The sequence below is a fragment of the Gracilinanus agilis genome, chromosome 6 (genome assembly GCF_016433145.1).
Source record: "Gracilinanus agilis isolate LMUSP501 chromosome 6, AgileGrace, whole genome shotgun sequence".
In the NCBI taxonomy this organism is placed as follows: Eukaryota; Metazoa; Chordata; class Mammalia; order Didelphimorphia; family Didelphidae; genus Gracilinanus; species Gracilinanus agilis.
Genome location: NC_058135.1, coordinates 255,153,926 through 255,179,973, shown reverse-complemented (window position 1 = coordinate 255,179,973; position 26,048 = coordinate 255,153,926). Strand labels below are relative to the sequence as shown.

Genomic DNA, 26,048 nt, shown 5'->3' with positions numbered 1-26,048 from the left:
GGGGGGGGGCGGGGCATACTCAGCATGTGTGGGGAGGGGCATAGCACAAGTCTAGGGGGTGGGGGGCGGGGCCTGGCACTCCAATTCTAAAAGATTCACTATCACTGATATATCATACATATCATAGATACAATTTGAACCAAGGCATTCTTGAATAAAAGGCTAGCTCTTTATCTACAGCCTTGACCACAATGCCTCTCAGTAAAACTATTACAGATAAAGAACTGGTATCAATTTGGACACTGTTGCTAGAAATGAAAAAAAAAAAGACTAAAGGAAATTGCTTCTAAATAGAAGGACTTGTTAAAGATTCTTGTTAAAGAGGCAAATAAGAGAGATGGAAGTTGTTTTATTCATGCATTTGAAAGCAATAAGAAACATCATTTTATGGGACATTTGGTAATCTCATATTGCAGCATTCATGGTAAATATTTGAGAAAGAGTGCCATGGACATAACTGGAGCTTATGTACCAATAACTATTGTAGAAGATGTAGAAAAGAAATTCTACAAGGAACTCAAGAAGAACATTCAAATGAAATCAGTGTATTCTTTGGTATTCAGCGCCTACAATGCCAAGGTAGACAGAGGTAAGGAAGATGCAAGATTTAAAAAAAATATATATATATATATGTATATATAATTCAAGATTCAGAAATAAGAGAGGCTAAAGACTTGTAGGTTATATAGAAGTTTCACATCTACCCTTCTTGAATATGTTTTTTGAAAAAGTAATCAAAAGGCACAAGATATAATGAGCACTGAACAACATAAAAGACAAGAAATGACTAATTTGAATTAGACAAGCATCTGTCAAATATCTACAGTGAGCCAGGAACTCTGTTATGTCCTGGGATATAGAGAAAAGGAAAGCCTTTCTTATCACTAAGAAGCTTATATTATATTGGGATATAATGAAATTCTACTAATGTGAGTGATTTCTGAGTCTGCTATCAATATATAACAAGATTATAGATACATTAGAACAAAGATAAAAATTCACAGTCATATTCAATAAAAAAAAAATAACTCTAACCTGACCTATTTAAATGAGTTTCTAATGCTAAGAATGGGGAAACAGATAGAGGAAAGGCCATCAATACCAACTGCAATAATCTCACATTGACATTTTTAAAAATAAATCAATTGTCAGAATGAGACTATAAGAGTCTAAAAACCATCTTACATGACAAACACATGGCCTTATCAACAACAATAATATATAAATTTCACAATATAAATGCATTTGGAAAATCTTATTTTAAAAATGGATAGTAAAAAACCATTAACAGGAAAATCTCATAAAATAGTAAAAACTAAATAAAAGAAAACTTGATGAAACTCCCAAATAAAGAAAAGGAAGGACATAAAACTATGAATATGGAAGAAATACAACATTAATTTAAGATGGAAAGATCTTCAAAGATTATTATAACAAATTCTTGTCAACATCAAAGTCAATGAGCCACTATAGCTGGATTCTAACATAAAAGTTCTTGGACTCTGTTTACATAGAATGTCTATATGTCAGACCACCTGGAATATTGCTGATCTTGTCTTATCTTAGAAGATAAAAGGGATAATCCCTGATTGGAAGTTGGATGACAGAAGGTTGGGAAACAATGGGTGCCATAATGTTGAAAGCAAGGTGTGGGGCCTGAAGTTAGGAAAACCTTAATATAAATTCTATTTCAGTCACTTAGCTTCTGAGCTATGTAACATTGGCAAATCAATTTATCCTCCAGGCTCAGTTTTCTCATCTATAAGATGAGGGATTGGACATGATAATTTCTAAGGTTCCTTCTAGATTTAAATATATGATCAAATGAATTTTTTAAGAAGAAAAAGCTAGAAATGGCACTGGAGAGAAAGAATATGAGAAAAAAATCTGATGGAGAAGACAAAGGGTACACAGACTCTATACTGGAAATGACATAATTTATGATGGTTAGGTGGAACAATTCTCAAGGCATCTAAGAAGAGATATCAAAGACATAGGGGAAAGAACCCCATAAGATTTTATTGTTAGGGGAAAAAATGATGACAAAGAGAAAAGCAATAATTATTATCCTCATTTTCCCATATACATCTTTTTTGGGGGAATAAGTTATATACAAATTGAGAGAACTACAATGAACATAATAAAAGGGAATAGGCAACCTTTCATAAATAAGTACCATAAATTATGGAAAGATAAGAACAAGAAGGACAAAGGATAAAAATAAGTAGATATGCAAAAGAAACTTGTACCTTTGCTAACAAAATCATATGTTCATTTAAGTACTGAAGTCTATTTTATGTAAAGAAAATTAAGAAGGAAGGAATAAACTGATGTGCTATTTTGCAAACCGCATGAGCTTACCTAATGGCAGACACAGAAGGAAAAAGTATTTAAGTTCAATTTTGCTTCCATTTATCAAGTTAGGATTCTTAGAAAATCAGCATTTCCTATCCTTATAAGTAGTCAAACAGACAATAGATGTCTATTAGCTAGGTACAATCTAGAAAGTTTTCCCACAATGTGTGAAAGGGTAGAACAGGTGGCCAATCCCGAGATTCTATATGTACAATTATAAAAAAGGGTAGATCTTAATCAACAGTCTCATGAATAAAAGTCTAACTCAATATAATTAATGAATTCCAAAGTTATTCTTCTATCTCTTTAGACAGTAGAAAACAAAGTAATGATGTCTAAAACTGGATTCTTTATGATAGCAAAATTTCAAAATTTATCCAATTAGTTGGCTACTATACTATATATCTTACTTAAAATTTTAAATATTCTTTATGTGGCTCCTTTTCTAATGGAACTTGGATAAGAATACAAACAATATTGAGTAATAATCAACTCTTTTTTTTTCTTTAAGCCTATACCTTCTGTCTTAGAATTAATACTAAGTATTGATTCCAAGGTAGAAGAGTGGTAAGGACCAGGTAATTGGGGTCAAGTGACTTGCCCAGGATCACAAAGGAAGTGGCTGAGGTAAAATTTGAACCTAGTATCTCCCATCTCCATGCTGACTCTATTTACTGAGTTACCTCCTTTCCACATAATCAACTCTTAGGGGTAATTCTTCATGCCAGATCTTATTTTATCTTATCAAACCTTTAAGAAAAATTATAGAAGACTCAATAATGAAAGAACTTAGTTTTTTCAAAAGGAAATATTTTAAAAATTATATCCAATATATAAAGTGATGAGGAATGGTATAATTCGATCATATAATCTATACGAACCAATTAAAAGCAGTGTTCCAACAGCTAAACCACCACCTGGAAATGAAACAGAACCAAAAAAGAAAATTAGTCTTCCTTTTTCATATTGTCTTTCATGTGCAAGTAAGATTTTATCAAGAACAGGTGATATAATAAATTTAAAACTGGTTGTGAACAACATTTTAATTACCTTTGTGATACTTTTATTCAATGCACTATTATGAAATAATTATATATTCTGTGTAATTACCCACTACACATTACAATTAGTTTCATAATATCCTGTACTATCCTCCTTTCTCTAGCAATGGGACCATGCTGCGATCAACATAACTGTGGTTAAGCTTTCCAATAATGTTATATTTAGCATTAGTTAATAAACTAACTTGGTAGCCAAGACTTAAAAGTGCATGGTACTGTAACAGTGACATCAGTATACTGAGCAAAGAAAGATTATTGGGATAGAAATTTCACTTTGATATGTGTTCTCATATTTAACAAGCCTCAGCAAAAGGAATAATTAAAAAATAATTATCTATTTTTTCTACTTAAAGACAGTTTTAAACCTACTAATCACTCTACTAAAATATTAAGGCCTAAGTACATTTAACATTAATTTCATTCAAAATAACAATGATAAAATCTCAAAAATTTTATCAAGTCAACAGGGAAATTTTATTTTAAAACACAAAGGAGAATAGGCAGTTTTCAGATAAAAAAAATCAAAACTACCAATAAACACATGAAAAATTATTCTAAATCTCTCATAATCAGAGAAATGTAAATCAAAACACGCTGAGGTACCACCTCACACCTAGCAGATTGGCCAATATGACAGTAAAGTAAAATAATCAATGTTGGAGGGGTTGTGGCAAAATTGGGAAACTACAATATTGCTTGTAGAGTTGTGAATTAATCCAGTCATTCTGGAAGGCAATATGGAATTATGTGCAAAGGGCTTTAAAAGAATACATACCCTTTGATCCAGCCATATTACTACTAGGTTTATATGCCAAAGAGATAATAAGGAAAAATACTTGTACAAAAATATTCATAGCAGCACTCTTTGTGGTGGCAAAAAACTGGAAAATGAAGGATTGTCCCTTGAACAAACTGTGGTATATGATGGTGATGGAATACTATATTGATATAAGGATTGATGATCTGGAGGATTTCCATATGAATTGGGAGAACATCAAGGAACTAATGCAGAGTGAAATGAGCAGAACCAGGACAACACTACACAGAAAATAAAACACTGTAGAACAATCTAATGTAATGGAATTTGCTACTAGTAGCAATACAAGGCAGGACACACCTTATGGACTTATGTGAAAGAATGCTATTCACCTTGAGGAAAAAACTATGGGAGTAGAAATGCAAAAGCAAAACATATGACATCACTTATCACATGTATATATGAGTATGTGATTTGAGGTTTAGGCTATAAAAAATTGCTCTATAGCAAAAATGAATAATATGAAAATAGGTATCAAGTGATAACACTTGTACAAACTAGTGAAATTGCTTGTTGGCTCTGGGAGGGGGGAGGAAAGAGGAGAGGGAAAGAAAATGAATCATGTAAACATGGAAAAATATTCAAAAAACATTTTAAAATAAAATAAAAATAAATAAAAAGGCCACTCCAAAACACCACCACCACCACCACAAAGGACAACATGCTAAAATAAATACAAGGAATGGACTAATATTTTTAAATTTATGATTTATAAAACAATTTCCCCACAATGATCCTGTGAAGTAAACCATGTAAGAATTATTAATATCATCATATAAACACAGAAACTAGTAGGGAGAGTGGTAGATTCAGGAATAATCAGTTTCAAAATTAGGTGTGGGAGCATGAGCAAATTTACTTAACCTTTCTGAGTCTCTATTTCCTTATCTGTAAAATAGAGATAATAATATCACCTACTACCTCAGAAATGTTGTGATATCAAATGAGAGAATATATGTGTTTTGTAATCCTCAAGCCCTGTGATATCTGATAGTTTATTTCATTAAAAAGCTCATTAACAAATTGGAATGCAATCAGGTATAAAAAACAGATTAATAATTACATTTTCAGTTACCATTTACTATAAAACTAATAGATATTTCATGAAATTTAGAAAAGAAGGAATGTTAAAGATCCTGTAGTAAGGTCTAATCTCCTTCACTTTAATGATGAAGAATAAAAGATTCAAAAGTTGAGTGATTTGCCCAATAGAGAATAAATAACAAAGTTAGGATTCAAATTCTATTCTTAAGATTCTAACCACAGTGCTTTACCATAATTTCAAAAGCTATCCAATGTTTTTATAACCTATTGTGTAGACAGATCATGACAACAGTTGATAGAATAGTATCACGGGAGTTATTTTCCTCCCTAAGTTATAATTGCAAACATTACATAGGTCACTTAAAAGTACTTTCATGAAGTTAATATTTTTACTATATAAGGTATTGTGATAATTAGATTAAGTCTACACTGCTGGTCTTTAGATTTAATCACCAAAGGTGAGAACACCTCTAATTCTGGGAGGTCCATAACACACTTGTGTTAGAGTGGGTGACGAATCAGAATCAACTGACTGCCCCCTAAGCAGTACTATGAGAATCGTCTATTGTGATTGGACATGCAAATTAGGAGGGAGGCACAGGAAGTGATGCATAAGTGACCCCTTTAAAAGGAGAAGGTCCTCAGTCAGCTGAGGGCTTCTGGTGAAGAGCGAGGCTGATGAAGGAGCTCTTCTGATCCGTGGAGGAGTTCTGGCTAAAATGCTGGGACCTTGGTGAGAATGCTTCAATATCTTCACTTTCCTTGTTTCCTCTCTCTCTTCTTAATTGTAAATAAACTTCCATAAAAGTCAATTTTGACTTGAGATTATTCTTAATTGAGGATTGATAATAGTTCAATCCTCTGGCGACCATCTTTTAATATATTGAACACATAAAATCCCTTTTTCCCCCTTATAGTATTATGTCAAAACTTTGCAAGGTAAACTAAGTTATGATTCTGGCTATCATTTAATTTCCAGTGGAATAAAAATGTTGGGTAAAATATCTGATTTGGGGACAGAATATTTAAGTTAAATTAACTATGAGTGGTGAAATAGAAATTACTATTAGACTACCAAGAGTAGACATAATGTAGGAGAAAGGAGCAAGCAACAAACAAAAGAAATGACTGCTCTTCTGAGCTGCCCAGACATTTCTTAAACGAATTTGACATAATTATCCACAATTGAAATACATTCCTCTTTCTTCAATTTGATATGTATTTTGTTTACCTGGTTTAGTTATTAGGCTAAATATATGTGTATATATGTTATATAATATTGCATATTATATATGTATCTTTCTTTTAGAATTGGCAAATTCCTTAGTAATAATAATAGCATTTAAATCATGCCAAGACACAAATGGCAAAAATCCTTTTAACTATTGCTTAAATAAATGGATACACTAACAAATTAAGCAACAGTAATCACTAAGGATAAGTGATTCAAACAAGAGATACTTCCATTAATATGTGAGATCAATCACAAAGTTTCCAGTAAGATATATATTAATATAAAAGGATACATGCATACACTAACAAACTAAGCAACAATAATCACTAAGGAAGAGTGATCCCAAAAGGGATACATTTATCAGCATGAATTTTAACAAAAGTTTCTTTTACAAGAAATATTTTATTTGCTCAAAAGTAGTATTTATTCTAATTTTTGATTTTAATATGTTAATAAGCACAAAGCCTGCACAGCAAAGAATACAGTTTAATATTGTTCTCCTAACATATTCCAGAAAAGATCCTGGAATGTGGCTAATTAACCAAATTCTTCCAGGTTCATATTCCTATATCCTGTGAATAATTCTATAATTAATTACTTAATCTTGCCAGGTATTTATTGGAGGACTAAAGAAACTTGAATGCTCACAGTTAGATCATGAAAAAAAATCTAGTAATTGGTAACTATGTCCCTATTTTACGATTATTTGACAAATAAGATAATTCTTTAACTGTTGACTAATTATATTTTAAATGATTGTTTCAAGTGCTATTAGCATTACCAGTTGTATCCTTTCCAAAGGAGAACCAACTGGGCAACTTTTGGGCAATAATGTCAAATGGAGAAGGTGGCTGTATAACTGAGGCAACAAGGCAACCTTTTACTTAATCACTCTGATAAATTCTAAAAAAGAAATACTCAATTAAATCCTTAGAATTTCACAATTACAAAGTTTGGAACTTTTAAATGTAAGCCAGACTTGCTCTGGCTGGTTCTTGAAGGAAGAATTGGAGGTCTTTATGTAGATGCTAGATAGCCACTTAGTAGAAATTCTGAGGTGGAGATTCTTTTTCTTCTGTGATTTGGATTAAATGGGCACTGAAGAACCTTCTAAATACAAAATTCTGTGGTTCTTTTATTAAGTGCTTATTATGTGCCAGGTACTATGCTAGTCTTTAGGGATACAAGGCAAAAATTAAACAATTCTTGCCTCTCAAGAACTTTTTACTGCATTGGGGGAAACAACATGTATATAGTGAATATAGAATGTTATCTATATGAATGTTATATATTAATACTATAAATGTATTACATTAATACTATATATTAATACAATATTATATATACATATATGCACAAATACAGATATATATCATAAATGTACAATAAAATGAGGAAAGAGCACTAAGAGGGAATCAGGAAAAGCCTCTTGTAGGAAGAATATTTATGTAATCATCCTGAAAGGTGGGTAATAAAGTACTTTAAAAGCTAAAAAGAGGAGTACTATCTTTGGAATATTAATTTGGCAATTAATTAGACACAAATAAATTAAGAGGCTATTCTAGTAGTCCAGATGAAATTATGAGAGTCCAGATTAAGGTAGTTGTGGTTTAAAAAAATAAAAATATGGATGTGAGATACCCTAAGGATGAATCAATAAGATTGGCAATAAAATGTGGGGAGTGTACATGCATGTGAATGAATGTAAATCCCTGTCAACTCCTAGGTCAATGATGGTGAACCCATGGTATAGGTGCAAAAGATGGCATACAAGCTCCCTCTGTGGGCATATGGGTCACTCACCCAGTACACCTCCCTGCGTTTCTCCTGTCCCCTCATCCTGCCTGAGTTTATTACAGAAAAAGAGGGACTCAGGCAGAGCTGCTCCTTTCCCCCTCTCTACCATGCCTTGATTTTTTCACATCACCTGCCCCTCTGCCCAAAAGCCCAATGGGAGCTCACAGAGGGTAAGGAGTGTAGCTCACAGGTAGCAGAGTTGGAGGGGAGCAGAGCACTAGGGCCACTCCCCTCCCCTTCTCTATACTCTCCTCTCATTATCCACCTCCTGCTCAGTAGCCCAATGGGAGTGCTTCTTTCCTCCCCTGTCTGGGGTAAGGAGGGTGTGCAGCATAGCACTTAGTTCTCTGGTGGAGGGCTGGCACGACACTCAGTCTAGGGGGTAGGGTGGCAGTGGGGCCTAGCACTCTATCTCTAAAAGATTCACATCACTGCCCTAGGTTAAAATCCAGGATGACAGAAAGAATGAGAAAGGGAATTGGGCAGGGGGAGAGATTAGGGTGTGAGATAACATTTTTTTTAGACATGCTAAGTTTGAGATTTTTATGGGACATCCAGGTGGAGATGTCAAGCAGGACTGGAACTCAAGGTAGAGATGAGGGTTGTGTGTATATGTGTGTGTATACATGCATACACACACCAGTGTATATACCCTCACACATATGACATATATAAAATGTCATCTTCATGGAAATGATAATTGGATTCATGGCAGTTTATGAGAGCATTAGGAGTAAAGGGTGGAAAGGATGAAGCCCTGGGATATGCCCATGCAGAAGAAGACAGATATGGATGATGTGCAAAAGATCCTGAGGATCAGTCTAACTGGAAAATAGAGAACCACAACAGAAGGAAGGTTACCCACAAAGTATGTTTTCAGTGCCATGTACTTCAGAGAAGTGAAGAATAAGATGTAAGAAAAGGCTACTGGATTTATCAATAAAGATCATAATGACCTCCTTGAGGATTTAAGTCAGATTACAAAGAGTTGAGACGTGAAAAGTAATAAAAACAAAGAGGAGCGGATGGATTTTAGTTTTAGGAATTTGATTGTCAAAGGGAAGAGGCATAGGAAAAATAACTTGAGGGGATAATAGATTTAACAAAAGTTTTTGTAAAGGTGGGAAAGACATAGGCAAATTTGGAAATGGTAGCTTTGGAAAGAATAGGGGGGAGGGATAACTGAAGGCGCAAGGAACTTAGGGACATGAGGATCAAAGACCAAAGTAAGTGTTGGCACTTGCATGGAGAGGACTAGTTTTTTTTCTCCCAGCCTCAAGGAAAAAAAAATTTGCTGAGGTTAAGTGTGAAAGTGAGAAGGAAAGAGACCTCCCACTTATTTTCAGCAGAGCACGCTGAAATTCTATTCCAAAAGGGCAGGTATAAAAGGCTTTCAAAGAGATCTGGAATAGCTGATAGAAGTAGCATGGCAGCATACATTAAAGAGGAAAAGGACTGGCATTGTAGCAGGTCTAGGGGAGATCAAAAAACAAATTTGTACCCACCCCACAGTCAGTCTGATTCTGGGATGGTGAATGATAATCCTGAGGGACAGTGTGAGGAAATGTATGATTTAATTTATCTAACACTGGTCTTGCATTTTAAATCCCCCTGTCAACATTTAATAGTTGCACTATTATTGGCAAATCCCAGCTTTTTTTAGCTGTAGTTTCCCATTCTTTAAAACAGGGATGTTTGTAGTAGTTACCTCACAAGTGAGGGTCAAAGGATATGCTGAAATGTTGAAAGTCCTTTGGAAACCCTCAAGTGCTATGTTTACCATTACTAGTAAGACATTTTTCTCTTAGAAAAAGCAGTCCTGCTTCCATTATAGATTGTCACATAAATCATGATAGAGAATAGTGAAGTCCTTATAAAAGCAAATAAAAGTACAAGATCACAGAATTTCAGGTTTGGTGGACCTCGGGGCCTACCCTAACTCCTAACTATACAGAAATAACCTTTGCAATATCATCATATAATCATTCAGCCTTGATTTGAATATTTAATGTTGGGTACCCATTACCTACCAAGGAGATTCATTCCACTTCTGGAGAGTTCCATTTGAAAACCTTTCCTTAAATCATGTCTAAATATATTTCTTTCAACTTTCAACCATTGCTTCTAATTTTGCCCTCTGAGAAGCAAAATGAGTCCAATTCCTCCTCACTGTTTTAAATATTTGAAGAAAGAAATCACTCTTTGCTTCCCTATCCCCCTACCCTTTTCTCTTCTTCAGGGTAAACAGGTTAGGTACTTTTACCTCAGATGAGCCATAGCATACTGAGCATTTGCTTTAGAGTCATTTTTTTTCTAGGAAACTGACATTTTGTATAGATCAACATTATGGAATTCAACTTTCTCTAACTAGCTTTCACAACATACAAAAATATTTTCCTTAAATTTTTTTACAAGCTTTGCTTGTAGAATAGCGGTGGGGGGGAGAATAAAAATATCATGATTACTAGCAAGTATTCAAATTTAGGAAAAATGTTTTGGATTCACCTAGCATTTTTAATAACTTCTGAAAACACAGCCTAAGCTTTATACTTTTCAGTTTTTCAAAGAACATTACTATTTTCTGGATGGTAATATTAGTTAATATGCAATTCCCTATAATAAAGGGATGGAACCAGAGAAGTATATAGTCTCTCAAAATTAATCATTTGCTTCTTTGCTAAGAATGAAAGGAAGAAAATAATTTTATTTTTTCAAATTCTTGGTATTTTTTTAAAGAGAAATGATTAATATGCAGAGGAGAGAAGACAATTCCTCAGGTTTGTTTTTGAACCTTTTCATTAATTCTATATCCATTTTTAATTGTCATAAATGAAGTATTAAACACAACTGTAGAAATCAAAAAATTTTAAGTTTGAAAGAAGAAAAAGTCCATGACTTGCAATTTTAATTAAAAAACTTTAAATTAATTTTAATCTTTTAAAAAATGCAGGTATTTGCTTGTTAGCTTTAAACAATCTATAGGTTTGGAACCTTCATCCTTTGCTTTAGCAAAGACTTACAGAAATAAAAATGCTCTTACAAAGTCACAAGGATAATCTAGGATTTTGTAAAATGCAAAGGTTCTCTTATATTCACATGAAAATTAGGTACTGACAAATTACTAATAGATTTAAAGGGGAAAAAATACTACCCCAATTTCCTACAAAACTCATTATATATTTTGACTAAATGAGGCCTCATTAGAGGCCTAGTAATATATAATCTCCTTTGCTTGCCTCTGTCTCTTTGCAAGTTTAGTCTAGAGAAGTAGATCCTCCTCACTGATTTAAATATTTGAAGAAAGAAATCACCCTTTGCTTCCCTATCCCTTTTCTCTTCTTCAGGGTAAACAGGTTAGGTACTTTTACCTCAGATGAGCCATAGCATATTGAGCATTTGCTTTAGAGTCATTTTTTTCTAGGAAACTGACATTTTGTATAGATCAACATTATAGAATTCAACTTTCTCTAACTAGCTTTCACAACATACAAATGTTTTTCAATATCTGATTTCTTTTATAAACTTATATATTTTGATTTATGAATTTAAAAACATTATTCTGAAAAGTTTCCATAGGTTTCAACAAACCATGACAAAAAAGGTTAAGAAAGTCTAGAAGAAAGGAAAACATGAAAGAGAAAGAAAACATTTATACAAGAATGTCCCCCACTATTACTCATAATATATGCTTATAAAATCACTTAATACTCTTCTGAGAGAAAATCAGAAATGTATACTTTGGCTTTTGGCTCCAAGGGGCAGAATCACATATTTAGTCATTTGGTGTTAGTGATAAATGTAAAATGGGAAATTCTATAGGCTTTCTGATTTTAAAGTTATCTTATTCTCTCTCAAAGAGCAAGAGGAAAGCCTTGATCCTTCCTATATCCATTAGCTAAGCAAGTATGCATTATGAAATTTAAAAAGCTAGAAAAGGTGATAACCTTTTAGAGACTAGATATAGTAATTCACACATTAAATGGGAATGTTCTTTGAACTTGTAATCCATTTCATCTGTTGTGTTCAAAAGTAAAAAGTATAACTGTCACAAATGTATAATAAAAAATAAAAATTTAAAAACGTATAGTAAAAAAAAGTTCCTAAATATTAGAGATCAAAATACAGTATTGCATAAGGCAGGAAGAACTGCCTTTGTCTCTCTTCTATATTGTTGTCCTAATTGTAACCCACAAAATTTTGTCTGGAGTAATCTCCCTGGCCCATTAGTTTGCCTTAATATGTTATAGTTTGAGACTAAAAAGTAAAAACAAAACAAAACATTGTCATTTGCTGTCCCCTGAACAAAGGGAAGTCAAGGAAGAATTTGAACTATCACCAACTTTTGGAGAAGTGAAACAGGTTAAATATTTTCATGGGTGAAAAGTTATGGCTTGAGTGGTATTCTTCGTAAAGCAGAAGTTCAATTACTTTTTTTTTACCTTTTCTGGTAGGGAAGGGAAATAACTTCTGCAAGCGTATCATTCATTAATTTTTCTCCCTGTGCCATAAGCTTAAGGTGTTATTTATTGCTTCTCCTAAAAGAGGACTAGAATAGTTGTCATGGAAAGTAGGGGAGAATGTGAACAGTGTCTTAGAGTAGATAAGGTGACAAGACCAACACTAATGGGAAGATCTGGGAAATGTTTAGGAAACTGAATTCATCAAATTTGGATATTTTACATAAAAATAAGACTTCTGAGAGTAAAACCAAAGACATTTGGTTCAATTATTTTAAATGAAAGCAAAATTTTGAATTTGCAGACTATTTTGGAGAAGGTCACGAAATATTAGCATATTCATCAAGTGAATAACATTCAAGGTTGTAGAGTACTTTTCAAATATATTTTGCATCTATGCTTAAATCTGCTAAAAATTACAATGACATCATGGAATTGGTGCAGTCAAATTTCACTGTATTTCATGGTAGTGATATTACAGCATATTTACTTGTTACATGGCAATCAAGAAGGTACTTACACAGCAATCATAATAATGTCACAGAATATTCCCATCATCCTGACATCATAACATCCTACTTCCATTACATTTTGAGTCACACTTGCAGTCATGTCATGCTAATGTCACAATTTGAATCATACAACATGCATTTTAGAGTAATAACACTCAGTAGTCAGGTTTTTGGAACTTCTTACATTGAAATATTTAATGTAGTAGCAGCCAATTTTGTTTCACTTTTATATAACACTTTAATAGAAAACAAATGTAAATCGCTTGTTTCACAGTGGCCATACAGAGCACAAAAATATCAATCACGAAAATGTCATTTAAGAAAAGTTAATAGCAAAAGATCATACAACAGTTGTGCTAAATGGAGAAGTCTTTCTTAATATAACAATTACTTTCCACTTCTGTGGAGACAAATGCACACATGCAAAATATATTTCAAAAGAAGATCTTGTTAATTAAAACAACCTTTACTTTTTTTATTTACTGTAATCAATGTTGATTCTCCCCATGAGTTGTTGGCCTAATTGTGGAGTCACACCCAAATGTTAATCTAAAATAATCTAGCATAATTAAAGCCTGAAAAAGTTTTAAATTAATGTCTGAATTTTTATTTTAGCACATATGCAATCATTTGTTGTACTTTTTCCCCCTGGATAACATTTGGTACTTTATGAATTATCTATGAAGCTTTTAATTAACCCCCCAAAAATTTAAGATTCAATATTTTGAACTATGCTGCAAAAAATTCTTTCTAGAAGACAGAAAAAAATCAGTAAATGGCAGATGAATAGAAACTGGAGGAAATGGTGAATCTGAAAAGTAGCAGTATTTTAAGTATTATTACTAAATGTAGAATGGCTACATTCTAAGTAGTATTTAGAAATGTCTACCTCTCTCCACACAATGAAATCTGTGTATAACAAAAAATGTTTAAGTTAAAAGCTGAAACAAACCCCTTTTATACTACACTTTTCTAAGAATAAATTTCTTATGATCCTGTGTAGTACAATTTTAGGAACTAAATAAAAATCATACCACAGAAGATGAAATGCTCGATTTAAAATTCCTTAAAAGAAATTATGGATTCAGAAAACTGATGACAAAGCAAAAACAAGAAGTCACTAATTATTACTTAATTTCATATCTGGGTCTTATATTTACTCTAATTCCTTCCTTCATATTGTTGATGGAGAATTACAACCAAAAACCCATAAATGTGAGTTTATACTCTTTACTTTTGTTTGGGCAGTTTCTGGACCACATGAATGAAGCCACTCATCCATGTTAAACAATTATTAGTACTATGGAATAGCTTCCAACTTTTAAAACTCAAGTACTGGACAAAACACAAAATGAAGAATACAAGAAAAAAAAAAACCAGGAGTGTGTATGGTTGGGTTAATTTCCTAAATAAACATTAGGATCTGCTATGGAGATGTATTTGGATCACTTCCTAGTCATTTATCATGATACTCAGGAAGCTAATAACAGGATTAAGCCATTGAGTGAAAATACTAGTGGACTGTAGAGTATAGGGATTTTAAGAGATGTGAATGAAAGAACAGAAGCAGGAAGGTATGTCTTTCTGTTTAGTGGCTGACCCTCCTTTCCTTGGTTATAAACTAAACATCTGAAGGGTACTAGTCTTTTTTTTGGGGGGGTAGGGCAGGCGTCAAATGAAGGATAGGGAGAAGGACTGACTTATAACTATTTTCAAGATTTAACATTTAAGTCTGGACATTTCAATCTGGAGTAATTTACACTCACTTTACTTAAAAACAGCAATGCTTTTACTAATCCCATTTTTTTCACTTTCATATAATTGTAGATTGTGTTTCTATGTCTTATATGTGCCTTACAAAAAAACAAAAGAACTAAGAACATGCTTTTCCTTTACCCTTCCACAAAGATTAAAGAAAAAATAAATAAGATGGGCTTCCTCTTTTTAAAATAATACATAATAAAACATAAATCTGATCATATATGACACCTGAAATCTCTCTCGAGGCAAAGAAATTGTCTTTTGAAGCTTATGGCTCTAAATAGCAAACATTTTGGAAAATAACAGAGAAACCCTTTTAATGGAGGGCATACTAGCCCAAATGATCTGCAGTTTAGAGGAAAATCATAGGCCCCAAATCTGAATGCTGTTCATTTAATTACTTGAAAGAACCACAGATGGCTTGGGGAGGTGAATTCATTTCTTTTGCTGAACTAGTTAGAAGATGACAGATTTTGACCTTAGAGTTTACCTAATCTAATTCCCTCATTCTTATAAGTGAGGAAATTGGGATCCAGGCAAGGGAAATGCCTTGACATGGTTTATACCAGCAGGTTCTGGATTAGGAGATCTTCAGGACCTAGATCAAGCAGTGCACAAATCAGGCACAATCTCATCTGGGCTGACAGTGCCTGGTTTTCAGTAATCTCTAATCTCTAGAAGAATGGCTGGGATGGGGAGATATATCCAAGGTTGGGAAGAGAAACTATTTCAGACTGCAGTGGTGTAAGAGAAAATCTCAGGTTGAAGGAAAGTGAACAACTCAGGCAAGGTGAGGGGAAGAACATTTTGGATGAGAGAAAGAAAAAAAAATGACTCAATAGGGTGTGTGTGATAAACACCCAAGATGTGGGGAGAGGGGAGGAAAAAACATTTCAGACTAGGGGCAAGTGAAGATTGAGAGTAAGCACCTGAAGCTAAGCTGACAGTGAAGAACTTCTCAGGCTGGAGGGGAGTGGCTGAAAAAAAATATCAGGGGGGAGGGATGGGTCATATCTCAGCTTGGGGAGGGAGTAAAGAATATCAGAGGCTGAAGTGAAGAAACACCTAAGGGAATAAACTTTTCAAGTTGGGAAGAACATCTCAGGTGAATCATATATTCAGTCTGGGGGAAGAAGTGAAGAGAATTTGAGACTGGCAAGGAAAAACATCTCAGGTTGAGGGGGGCATCTCAAGTTGGGGCACCGAATGTCTTTGGGAAAATACACGAGGCGAGTGGTGGAGAAATACCTAGAGAGGAAGAACATCTCAGGCTGGAGTGAGGAGAGAACATTTGGAAAGGATCAACTTTGAGGGGTAAGGTGAACAAATATCTCACATATCTGGGGAGGAGAGCACCTCAGGCTGTGGAAGGAGTAAACATCTTAGGCTACAGGAAGAGAACCTCTATGGATGGGGTGGTAGGGAGGGAATCTGAGGAGGAGAGAGCATCTAGGGGTGCAGAAAACCTTCGGAGGAGACATCTGGTGGGAAGGAGATGATCGGGAGGAAGAAATCTGGGGACGGGGGTAGATAAAGAATGTCTCAGGCAGGATAACATCTGGAAGGGAGAGTACCTCTGAGGTAAAGGAGAACATCTAGGGGAGCTGTGGGGCTGGAACATCCAAAAAACAGGTCCTGGGGCCCGCTCCCTCCTCGCTCTGTGCAGTCCCACAACCCTTCTCCTGTCTATCTGTTCCTTTCCCCTCTTCCCTCCCTCCCTCCGTCCGCTGGATGCGGATCTCCGCTCGGAACGGACAGACCGACCTAAGAGCTGGTCCAGGGCCGGGAGGCCAGCGGACACCAGCAGCTGCCCATTCCGCACAGAAGGCCGCGTCCCAGCGATGGAGCGCAACCGAGCGCCACCTCCGCCGCTTCCATGCACGGGAACCTTCCTGAGAAAACTGCACCCTCCGTCGCCGCCGCCGTCCAACTTGTCGCCTCCCGCAGCAGTCACCGCCTTATACTCCCTCGGGCCCCTGGCTCCCCCTTGCCTCGCGCATCCAATGCCGGTTGTCAAGGCCGCCATCTTGTTTCTCCCCCGTGTTGACCCAAGAGGAACTCTGGGAATGTAGTTCTGTCCCTCCCTCCCCCTCCTCCTGCAGCGCCTCTAGCCAATGGAGTACGAGGTTCCTGCCTCCGAACACCAATCAGGAGGATCATTGCTGAGGTGTAGGATTGGCTTGTGAACAAGTGGACGCCTGCCGGGCTCAGGTGAGAGAGAGCTAAGTGCCTGATGAGGGTAGTTTGGGGGAACCTGGAGTCTGAGAGTGAGGGGTTATCTGCGATCAAGGCTCGTCAGGGGCCGAGGTGGAGACCCCGAAGTACAGAAAGAGTGGAGGGAGGGGTTGTCCTCGTCCCAGATCATCGCCTGAACCTTCTCCACCTTGGCGCGGGGAGGGGTAACCACCACTTCGGGGCCTTTTCTCTTCGCATTTCCGTGGGGCAAAAGTCGAGTCCCTGATGGGCTTTCTATACTCGAGGACACTCGTTTGGGCTCTCCCTGGAGAGACTCTACCCCTTTTTCCGCGTTCTGGAGCCGGGACCTTGGAATGAAAGACCTTGAACTTGGGGCTGGTGGGGGGAGGAGAGAAGAGATTGTGACTTTTCTGGGGGTTGGGTGTGTGGTGAGGAGGAAGGACCTGGAATTTATCTTCCTAGTGTGGAAATTTCCTGCACTTGTGCTGGTTAGCGCCTCCAAAGTCTTGACATTTGTGATCTCTAATTTTAGATAACGTGGTGAGAGGGGCTTTAGAATTTAAGGGACTGTAGGTTGTCCCGCTTAGAATTGCAAGCTTGGGTCTGAGGAAAGAGGAGGGAAAGGATCCTGGGCAGGGTCTCCTGGTTCCCAAGCCCTCATAGCCGCTCACCGGGAAGAATGAAACCAGTACCCCTGTCTCTACTTCTCGTGAGGCGCTTTTAGTTCGTTTTAATTAGTGCTTCTGAAACACTTGGAGATCCTCCAGTGAGGAGGTGTGTGAATGACAAGTGTTACTCTGACAGAGCCTCCTTCACACATTTAATTGTCTTTTGCCGTTAACGCAGCTGCAAACAACCAAAATACTTTTGGTATCTTTCTCCAAAAATTGATATAAAGAATTAGAGGTGTGTGTATTTTCCTTCGTGGTTATCTCTGAACTTTGAACTGTGAGCTGCCTCATTAGAATAGACAATTTATAATGTGTGAAAAATTCGTGCATAATTTGTGGGTGTATGGTTCCCTTTGTGGGCTTTTTTATTTTGTCCCTCAAAAATGAGTATTGTTTTTTTTTTTAACACTTTAAGGTTTGTCAAAAATCTTAAATATGCCTTCCTGATTGTAGAAGATGGTATTTTAATCAATATAATATTTAAAGTGTTTTACATCTAAATTGTGTGTGGAAAAATGAGATTTTGTATTGAATTGCATATTTCCTTTATATGAATTTTTTTTTGAGGAAAAATTTTCATCACTTTTTACAACGGGTGCTAACCATAAAGCTGTGGAAAACAACCACTTCTGAAATTTCACCAGTACAAATATTTGCTTTTATAACATTTTGCAAGTACTTCTTCAGTGCTTGTCATTTGAAGAGGGCTTACAAATGATGCTAGAAAACCAAAAAAACTATTCACCCTCCAATCTCTTTGGGAGAGACAATATTGCAGACATGAATCAATACAGCATGAAAGATGCATACACATGAACTTATGCTTAATACAAAACAAAATATACTGTACTAAAATTTGTTGTGCAAACAAGTGCTCTAACATTATTGCTGGAGATCACTGATCATTGCTATTTTAAAGTTTCTATTTTCCCTGAAATATTATGGTTATTACTCCTACTAAGTTTTCCTTAAATATGCTTTAAACAAACAAACAAACAAACAGAGAAGAGAGTCTTCCAGCCCTAGTCTAAACTTCCTTTGGCTTTAGCTATTTAAAATTTGCTTGATTAATGGAACTGATGAGATCTCCAGCTTTCAGTTTAAATGGAGAAACAAAAGATATACACTTATTAAAACATTATTTAAATCAGATTTTTTCCCCCTTACCTCCTAGGGATAGGGACTAGATTGTGATTTCACTGGTACTTGGAATTCTTTCCCTGAGGAAATGGCTTCTAGCCAGAGTCTTTTTCTGCCTATAGCATTGAGAAAGGAAATTACTTGTCCCTGGTCACTCATCCAGTTTCTCTAACCTGTCTTCCTTCTTTTGAGGTTAGTTCTTCCTCCATTAAGCCAGGCTATTAAAGGACCATGTAAGTTGCTCTTTCATAATTTGTCCAGTAGGACAACTTTTTTTTTTTTTTTTTAACTCTTACCTTCTGTCTTAGATATTGGTTCTAAGGCAGAAAAATGGTAAGGGCTAGTCAGTGGGGGTTAAGTGACTTGCCCAGGGTCACACAGCTAGGAAGTGTCTGAGACCAGATTTGGATCCAGGACCTCCCATCTCTGGGCCTGGCTCTCAATCCACTGAGCCACCTAGCTTCCTGCTGGACAAAACTTTTTTTAATCCAGATCTATAATTAAAAAGTAATTTGAGGAAGAGCATTAATAAGTGAATTCCAGAAGTCTTTGCAGAGGAGCTGTAAAACTTTACTGAGCTCTGCTTTGAAAAAAGACAAAGATTCTGAAAGCTCAAGATTCCATAGCACATTCCAGCATTCTTCTATTTTTTAAGAGGAACTATACAATTAAAACCAAAAAGTTTCATGGTAAAAACTATGGTATTAAATGGACATTTATTTTTGTACATATCTATAGTTTTAATATGTTGCTATATTGTAGAACTGTAAAATCAATAGAAAAATAATTCCAGGCAAAGGAATTTGTATTTTATTCTGGAAGTAATGGGAAGCTTCTGAAGAATTTTTTTGCAGGTGAGTGATAATAGTTAGCCCTTTATTTTAGAAGATTATTTTGGCAGCTTTGTGGAGGATGATTGTCTAGGGTAGAGCCAGTTAGTAGAGAGTTGTTATGAAGCTAATAAAGATAAAAGAATTTGCTTGTGTTTTAAAGTTCAAGTGTTCTACTGAATATGACCCATTTGCCAAGTTATAAAAGTTGCATCTCATTTTGAAATGAGATTTAGTATTATATTCTTTGATTTCAAACACACTTTGGTTTGTAGTCTATATGGTATAGTTTCAAATATTGCATATTACAACTCATGTTTTCTTATCCTATGTAATTGTTATCTTGGCCATCCCATAAATCTTTCATATTGGATCTACCCAATGCACTAGAGGCTTTCTTCAACTCAACTTTTAATGTTTTAAATGTAAACATAATTGATATGTTTTCAAGTGCTAGGCACTGTGTGAAGACATGGGGATCCAATAAGAGGTTAAAAGATAGTCCCTGCCCTCCACTTTCTGGCAATGGAATGCAGGGAGACAACAAGCAAACAAATACCTACCATCTATTTACCTACCATCTCTTTACACTTTCTGCCTTCCTTTGTGTAAATGTAATTAACTCTAACCCATTCATAGTCAAAACTCTCCCCACCTCCCTTAGTGTGGAGGGGAGATGAGTGACCCACACATGACAATAAGTAACAAATCAAGAACTAGGGACTGCCCTTTGGGCAGTCCAAATCAGTGTAGAGGCTGCCATTTGTCCACTTGAATTAGAGGTGAACCCACAGGAAGTGACCAGAGACACTATCTCTTCAAGTATGTTGGTTACTTCCTGGTGAGGCAGTTCCTCCTTTGAACTTGGTGCTGAAGGTTCTCCACTGAGACCACAGATGACTGTTTCCACTCTGAATTGTCATGTGGGTAAGTAGGCTGACTTCCTTGGCCTACCTTGGCTTTTCCAACTCTGCCTTAAGTAGGCTTATAGCCTCTCTGATATCTAAGGTCTTATGGCTTATAGCCTAGTTTAATTAGCCTTTTAACTCTCTCTCTCAGTCCAGGCCTCTGCAGGCCTAGCCTCTCCCTCTCTCTATTTCCCTACCTTTTACCTTCCTAATTGTAAATAAATTGCCTTAAACCCGATCCTGACTTGGGTCTATTTTAATTATGGAATCAATCTGAATATTTGATTCCTGGCGGCCACACTTTAAATATATATCTATAAAATACCTAAAAACTCCCTCTTACATGGTGAAAAACACACTGCTTTTTTTTCTGTCTAAATTCCATGAAACTGTTTTATTGGAACAGTCATTTACCATTACTGATTCCTTTGCTTTCCCAATACTGCTCACTTTGAAGCTTCTTCCAGTGAAGATCACTTCCTACTTCCCTGGTCCACTTCTTCAGTTCTTCAGGATGACTCATCCACTCATTTCAGTTAACATTAGGTATCTAGTCTGTCAAGGACTACCCATTGCTAAGGATACAAAGGAGGGCAAAAGACAGTTCTTAAGAATTCACATCAAATTGGGGAAGGACAGTATGCAAAACATAAAAAAATAAATAAATAAATAAATGGGAGGCTATCTACTGAGGGGAGCAATAAACATGAAGAAGCATTGTAAAAGGCTACTTGGAGAAAGTGAGATTTTAGCTGTGACTTAAGGGGAGCAGGAAGTTGAGATAAGGAGGGAGAAAATTCCATCATAGGGGAATATCCATTGAAAATGCCCAGATTTGGGAGATGTAGGATAGTGTACTAGGAACATCAGAGAACATCAATGTATCAGAGTATCAGATCACAGAAAATATATGTAGGGTTGACTAATATGTAACAAGATGGAAAAAGGGGATGGGGTGCAAATTATACAGGTCTTTGAATGCCAGAAGATTTTATATTTTGAGCCTGGATATGATATGGAGCCAGTGGAGTTGACATGAGACAGGGGACAAGGGAGGCGGTGACATGGTTAGATTTGCACTTTAGGAAGATCTCTTTGATAAATGAAGAAAGGATAGCTGGAAAGAGTGGGGAGAATTGAGGCAGAGGGACCACTCAGCAAACCATTAAAGTAGTCCAGGTGTGGGGTGATGAAGACCAGCACTGTCATAGTAATTTCAAGAGAGGAGTTGTATTCAAGTATGGTGAAGGTAAAATCAACAGGATTTAGCAACAGATTGAATATGAGAATGAAAAAGAATGGACAATTAGGATACCTATATTAGGAGTACCCTCAACAATGACAGGGAAGTTAACTTAAGGGGAAGGAAGGAAATGAGTTCTGTTTTGAACATGTTGAGTTCAAGATGTTTGTTAGGTATCTACCTCAACATGTCTTATTAGGCTGCTGGAAATGTCATAGTAGAGATCCTGAGAGAAATTAAAGCTGGATTAATAGATCTGAGAAACATCTTCATAGAGATGGTAATTTAATCCATAGGAGCTAATGAGTTTACCATGCAGAAATATAATGAAGAAAAGAAAACTCAGTACAGAGTTCTGGAGTATCTCTACTAGTAGAGATCTAAGTGTGACCTGGATAAAGATCCAGTAAACTGAAAAGGAATGGTTCTAAATAGATAGCCCAAGAATACTATCATAAAACCTGAGAGATCCCATTAGTCTTGGTACTCTACCTCATCCACTTTATCACTGCCCTGTGTCCCTTTGATTGGAGGATAGAACCATGAACTCCAAAAACTCCATTTAACGAAGGAGCTTTTCTCAGAAAATCCCATAACCTGGTGCCTTTACTGTAGAATTTCTCTGACATTTCTCCACCATCCTGCCTCTTCCTCAGCCCCTGGTTTTCTACCCATACTCTCCTAGCTTTTCAGCTTCATTTTGTGTGTTGTATTTCCCCATTAGATTGTAAACTCTGAGGCAAGGACTCTCTTTTTATATTTTTATCTCCACTGCTTAGCATAGTACCTGTCACTTAGTTGCTGCATTTTTTTTTAACTAGGAATATCAAAGGCTACAGAGATGGCTGAGAAAATGCTCTTAGGCTTGCCACTTTAAAAATAGTTAACTTTGGAGAAAATAATTTTGGTTGAACGATGAAGTTGGAAGCTAGACTAGAGAGATAAGAGAAGGAGAGGGAAAAGAAGTGGAAGCACTTGTTGGAGATGATCTTTTCAAGAAGTTTAGCCATAGGAGAGGATAACTAGTGAGTTTGAATGAATCAAATGAGGGTTTTTTTTTTTTTGAGTACATTTTTAGGCAACTAAAATACAAATAACTGTTAAAACACAAGATACATGCAGACTACATTAAAGGTAATATCAGAGGGCAGTCAATAAGAGAGGATGAGAGGAGGACCAGAAAAGATCTCCTTTAGAAGATGGGATTTGAATTTTGAAGCAAGTCAGGAAGCCACTAGGTGGAAATGAGGAAACGCAAGTAGCCCAGTATAGCTGGGTCATAGAGTGCATCAGAGGAGTAAAAGTAGAAAGTTTGGAAAGTAAAAGGGGCAGGTTGTGAAAGGCTTTAAATGCCAAACAGATGACTTTATATTTAGAAAGCCACTAGAATTAATTGAATGAGGGATCATATTATCAGACCTGTGCTTTAATAAAATGAATTTGATAGCTTAGTAGGCAATAGATTGGAATGGGAAGATCTGTAGCATTTTACTGAGGAAGGATGGTTTAAAAGATAGCATAGAATTGTACTGCCAGAAAAGAAGATGGACCAGTTGAGGTGAGGAGTAAAGGATAAAACAGACAATCCATGTCCTCTCCATTGTTATTCATGTAATGCTCTCTACTCTTCATTTTTCAAATCTCAAACCAGGTTACCTTTATCATCTATTCCTCCTATTCTGCTGAATGCCTATAAAGGAATTCATGTAACAGTGCTGCCCAACCTCATTTCAGATCTATTATATCGTCTTAAAACTCTTGCTTGAGTTGTTTGACAATACTTTTACTTTTCCCTTATTGACTCATTATACCATTTCACTCAATTTCTGATCCAGATATTTTCTCTTTAAGCCTTCTAGATCACCTTTCTCTTTTAGCAGAGGACTCAACTCATACTTCTCTGAAAACAGTTGGGCCTTTAAATGGGAAGCCCTTCTTTTCCTCAGTTCTATACCTTAATATCATCCTTTTCTCTTCCTATATTCTAATCTTCATAGAATAAGTCACCCTCATGCCAAGCCCTTCATTTATATACCTTCATCCCATATCTTGCTGCCTGGAGTACCGAAGCCAAAGAGGGCACCAATGGAAATTGATGCTTCTTTTACTCTACATTGTGCCCTGAGTCAACAGGCCTTACTGCTCATCAGTGAGTGACCCCTGATTGATTAGTTTAAATTCAGCCAGAAATATGTGATCTCCCTCCTTTCTCTCCACCTTGTTAAGATTAAAAATGATAAAGACTGATATAATAAGAGAAATTAGTAGTTTAATTAAAGCCACGGCCATGTTGGTAAAATATATATAAGACCACGCCTATCTTTTTTTTTCAAACATTTATTAATATTCATTTTTAACATGGTTAAATGATTCATGCTCCTCTTTTCCCCTTCGCCCCCCGCACTCCTCCCACCCATGGCCGATGCACATTTCCACTAGTTTTGTCATGTGTCCTTGATCAAGACCAATTTGCAAATTGTTGGTAGTTGCATCGGTGTGGTAGTTTCGAGTCCACACCCTCAATCATGTCCACCCCGACCCATGCGTTCAAGCAGTTGTTTTTCTTATATGTTTCCTCTCTTGCAGTCCTTCCTCTGAATGTGGGTAGCATTCTTTACCATAAATCCCTCAGAATTGTCCTGGGTCATTGTATTGCTGCTGGTACAGAGGTCCATTACATTTAATTTTACCACAGTATATCAGTCTCTGTGTACAATGTTCTGGCTCTGCTCCTTTCGCTCTGCATCTGTTCCCGTAGGTCTCTCCAGTTGCCTGGAACTCCTCCAGTTTATTATTCCTTTTAGCACAATAGTATTCCATCACCCGCATATACCACAGTTTGTTCAGCCATTCCCCAATTGAAGGACATACCCTCCTTTTCCAGTTTGTTGCCACCACAAAAAGCGCAGCTATAAATATTTTCGTACAAGTCTGTTTATCTATGATCTCTTTGGGGTACAAACCCAGCAATGGTATGGCTGGATCAAAGGGCAGGCAGTCTTTTATAGCCCTTTGAGCATGATTCCAAATTGCCAGCCAGAATGGCTGGATCAGTTCACAACTCCACCAGCAATGCATTAATGTCCCAATTTTGCCACATCCCCTCCAACATTCATTACTCTCCCCTTCTTTCATTTTAGCCAATCTGCTAGGTGTGAGGTGATACCTCAGAGTTGTTTTGATTTGCATTTCTCTAATTATTAGAGATTTGGAACACTTTCTCATGTGCTTATTGATAATTTTGATTTCTTTACCTGAAAATGGCCTATTCATGTCTCTTGCCCATTTATCAATTGAGGAATGGCTTGATTTGTTATACAATTGCTTTAACTCCTTGTATATTTGAGTAATTAGTAAACCCTGTCAGAGTTTTTCGTTATAAAGATTTTTTCCCAATTTGTTGTTTCCCTTCTGATTTTGACTACATTGTTTTTGTTTGTACAAAAACTTTTTAGTTTAATATAATCAAAACCATTTAATTTACATTTTGTAATTTTCTCTAACTCTTGCTTGGTTTTAAAGTCTTTCCTTTCCCACAGATCTGACAAGTAAACTATTCTGTGTTCACTTAACTTGTTTATAGTTTCCCTCTTTATATTCAAGTTGTTCACCCATTCTGAATTTATCTTGGTGTAGGGTGTGAGATGTTGATCTAGACCTAATCTCTCCCATATTGTTTTCCAAATTTCCCAGCAGTTTTTGTCAAATAGTGGATTCATGTCCCAAAAATTGGGCTCTTTGGGTTTATCATACACTGTCTTGCTGATGTCATTAGCCCCAAGTCTATTCCATTGATCCTCCTCTCTATCTCTTAGCCAGTACCATATTGTTTTGATGACTGCTGCTTTATAGTATAGTTTAATATCTGGTACTGCTAGGCCCCCTTCCTTCACATTTTTTTTCATTATTTCCCTTGATATTCTTGATCTTTTGTTATTCCAAATGAAATTTGTTATAGTTTTTTCTAATTCAGTAAAGAAGTTTTTTGGTAGCTTGATAGGTATGGCGCTAAATAGGTAAAT

General features: G+C 36.1%; 2 protein-coding genes across 4 annotated transcripts in view; one reads left to right on the top strand and one right to left on the bottom strand.

Moving 5' to 3' along the window:
- ELP4 (elongator acetyltransferase complex subunit 4) overlaps positions 1–17,064 on the bottom strand; it is a 289,442-nt gene extending 272,378 nt beyond the window's left edge. The window contains exons 1-2 of the mRNA XM_044682145.1: positions 16,803–17,064; positions 3,237–3,272 (exon numbers count right to left, since the gene is read on the bottom strand). Of these exons, the coding sequence (XP_044538080.1) occupies positions 3,237–3,272; positions 16,803–17,064 (298 nt within the window). The remainder of the gene's footprint in view (positions 1–3,236; positions 3,273–16,802) is intronic.
- A 143-nt stretch (positions 17,065–17,207) lies between these two features.
- IMMP1L (inner mitochondrial membrane peptidase subunit 1) overlaps positions 17,208–26,048 on the top strand; it is a 109,828-nt gene continuing 100,987 nt past the window's right edge. For all 3 annotated transcript variants that reach the window (XM_044681243.1, XM_044681244.1, XM_044681242.1), the window contains exon 1: positions 17,208–17,249. The gene's annotated coding sequence lies outside the window, so the exon portion shown is untranslated. The remainder of the gene's footprint in view (positions 17,250–26,048) is intronic.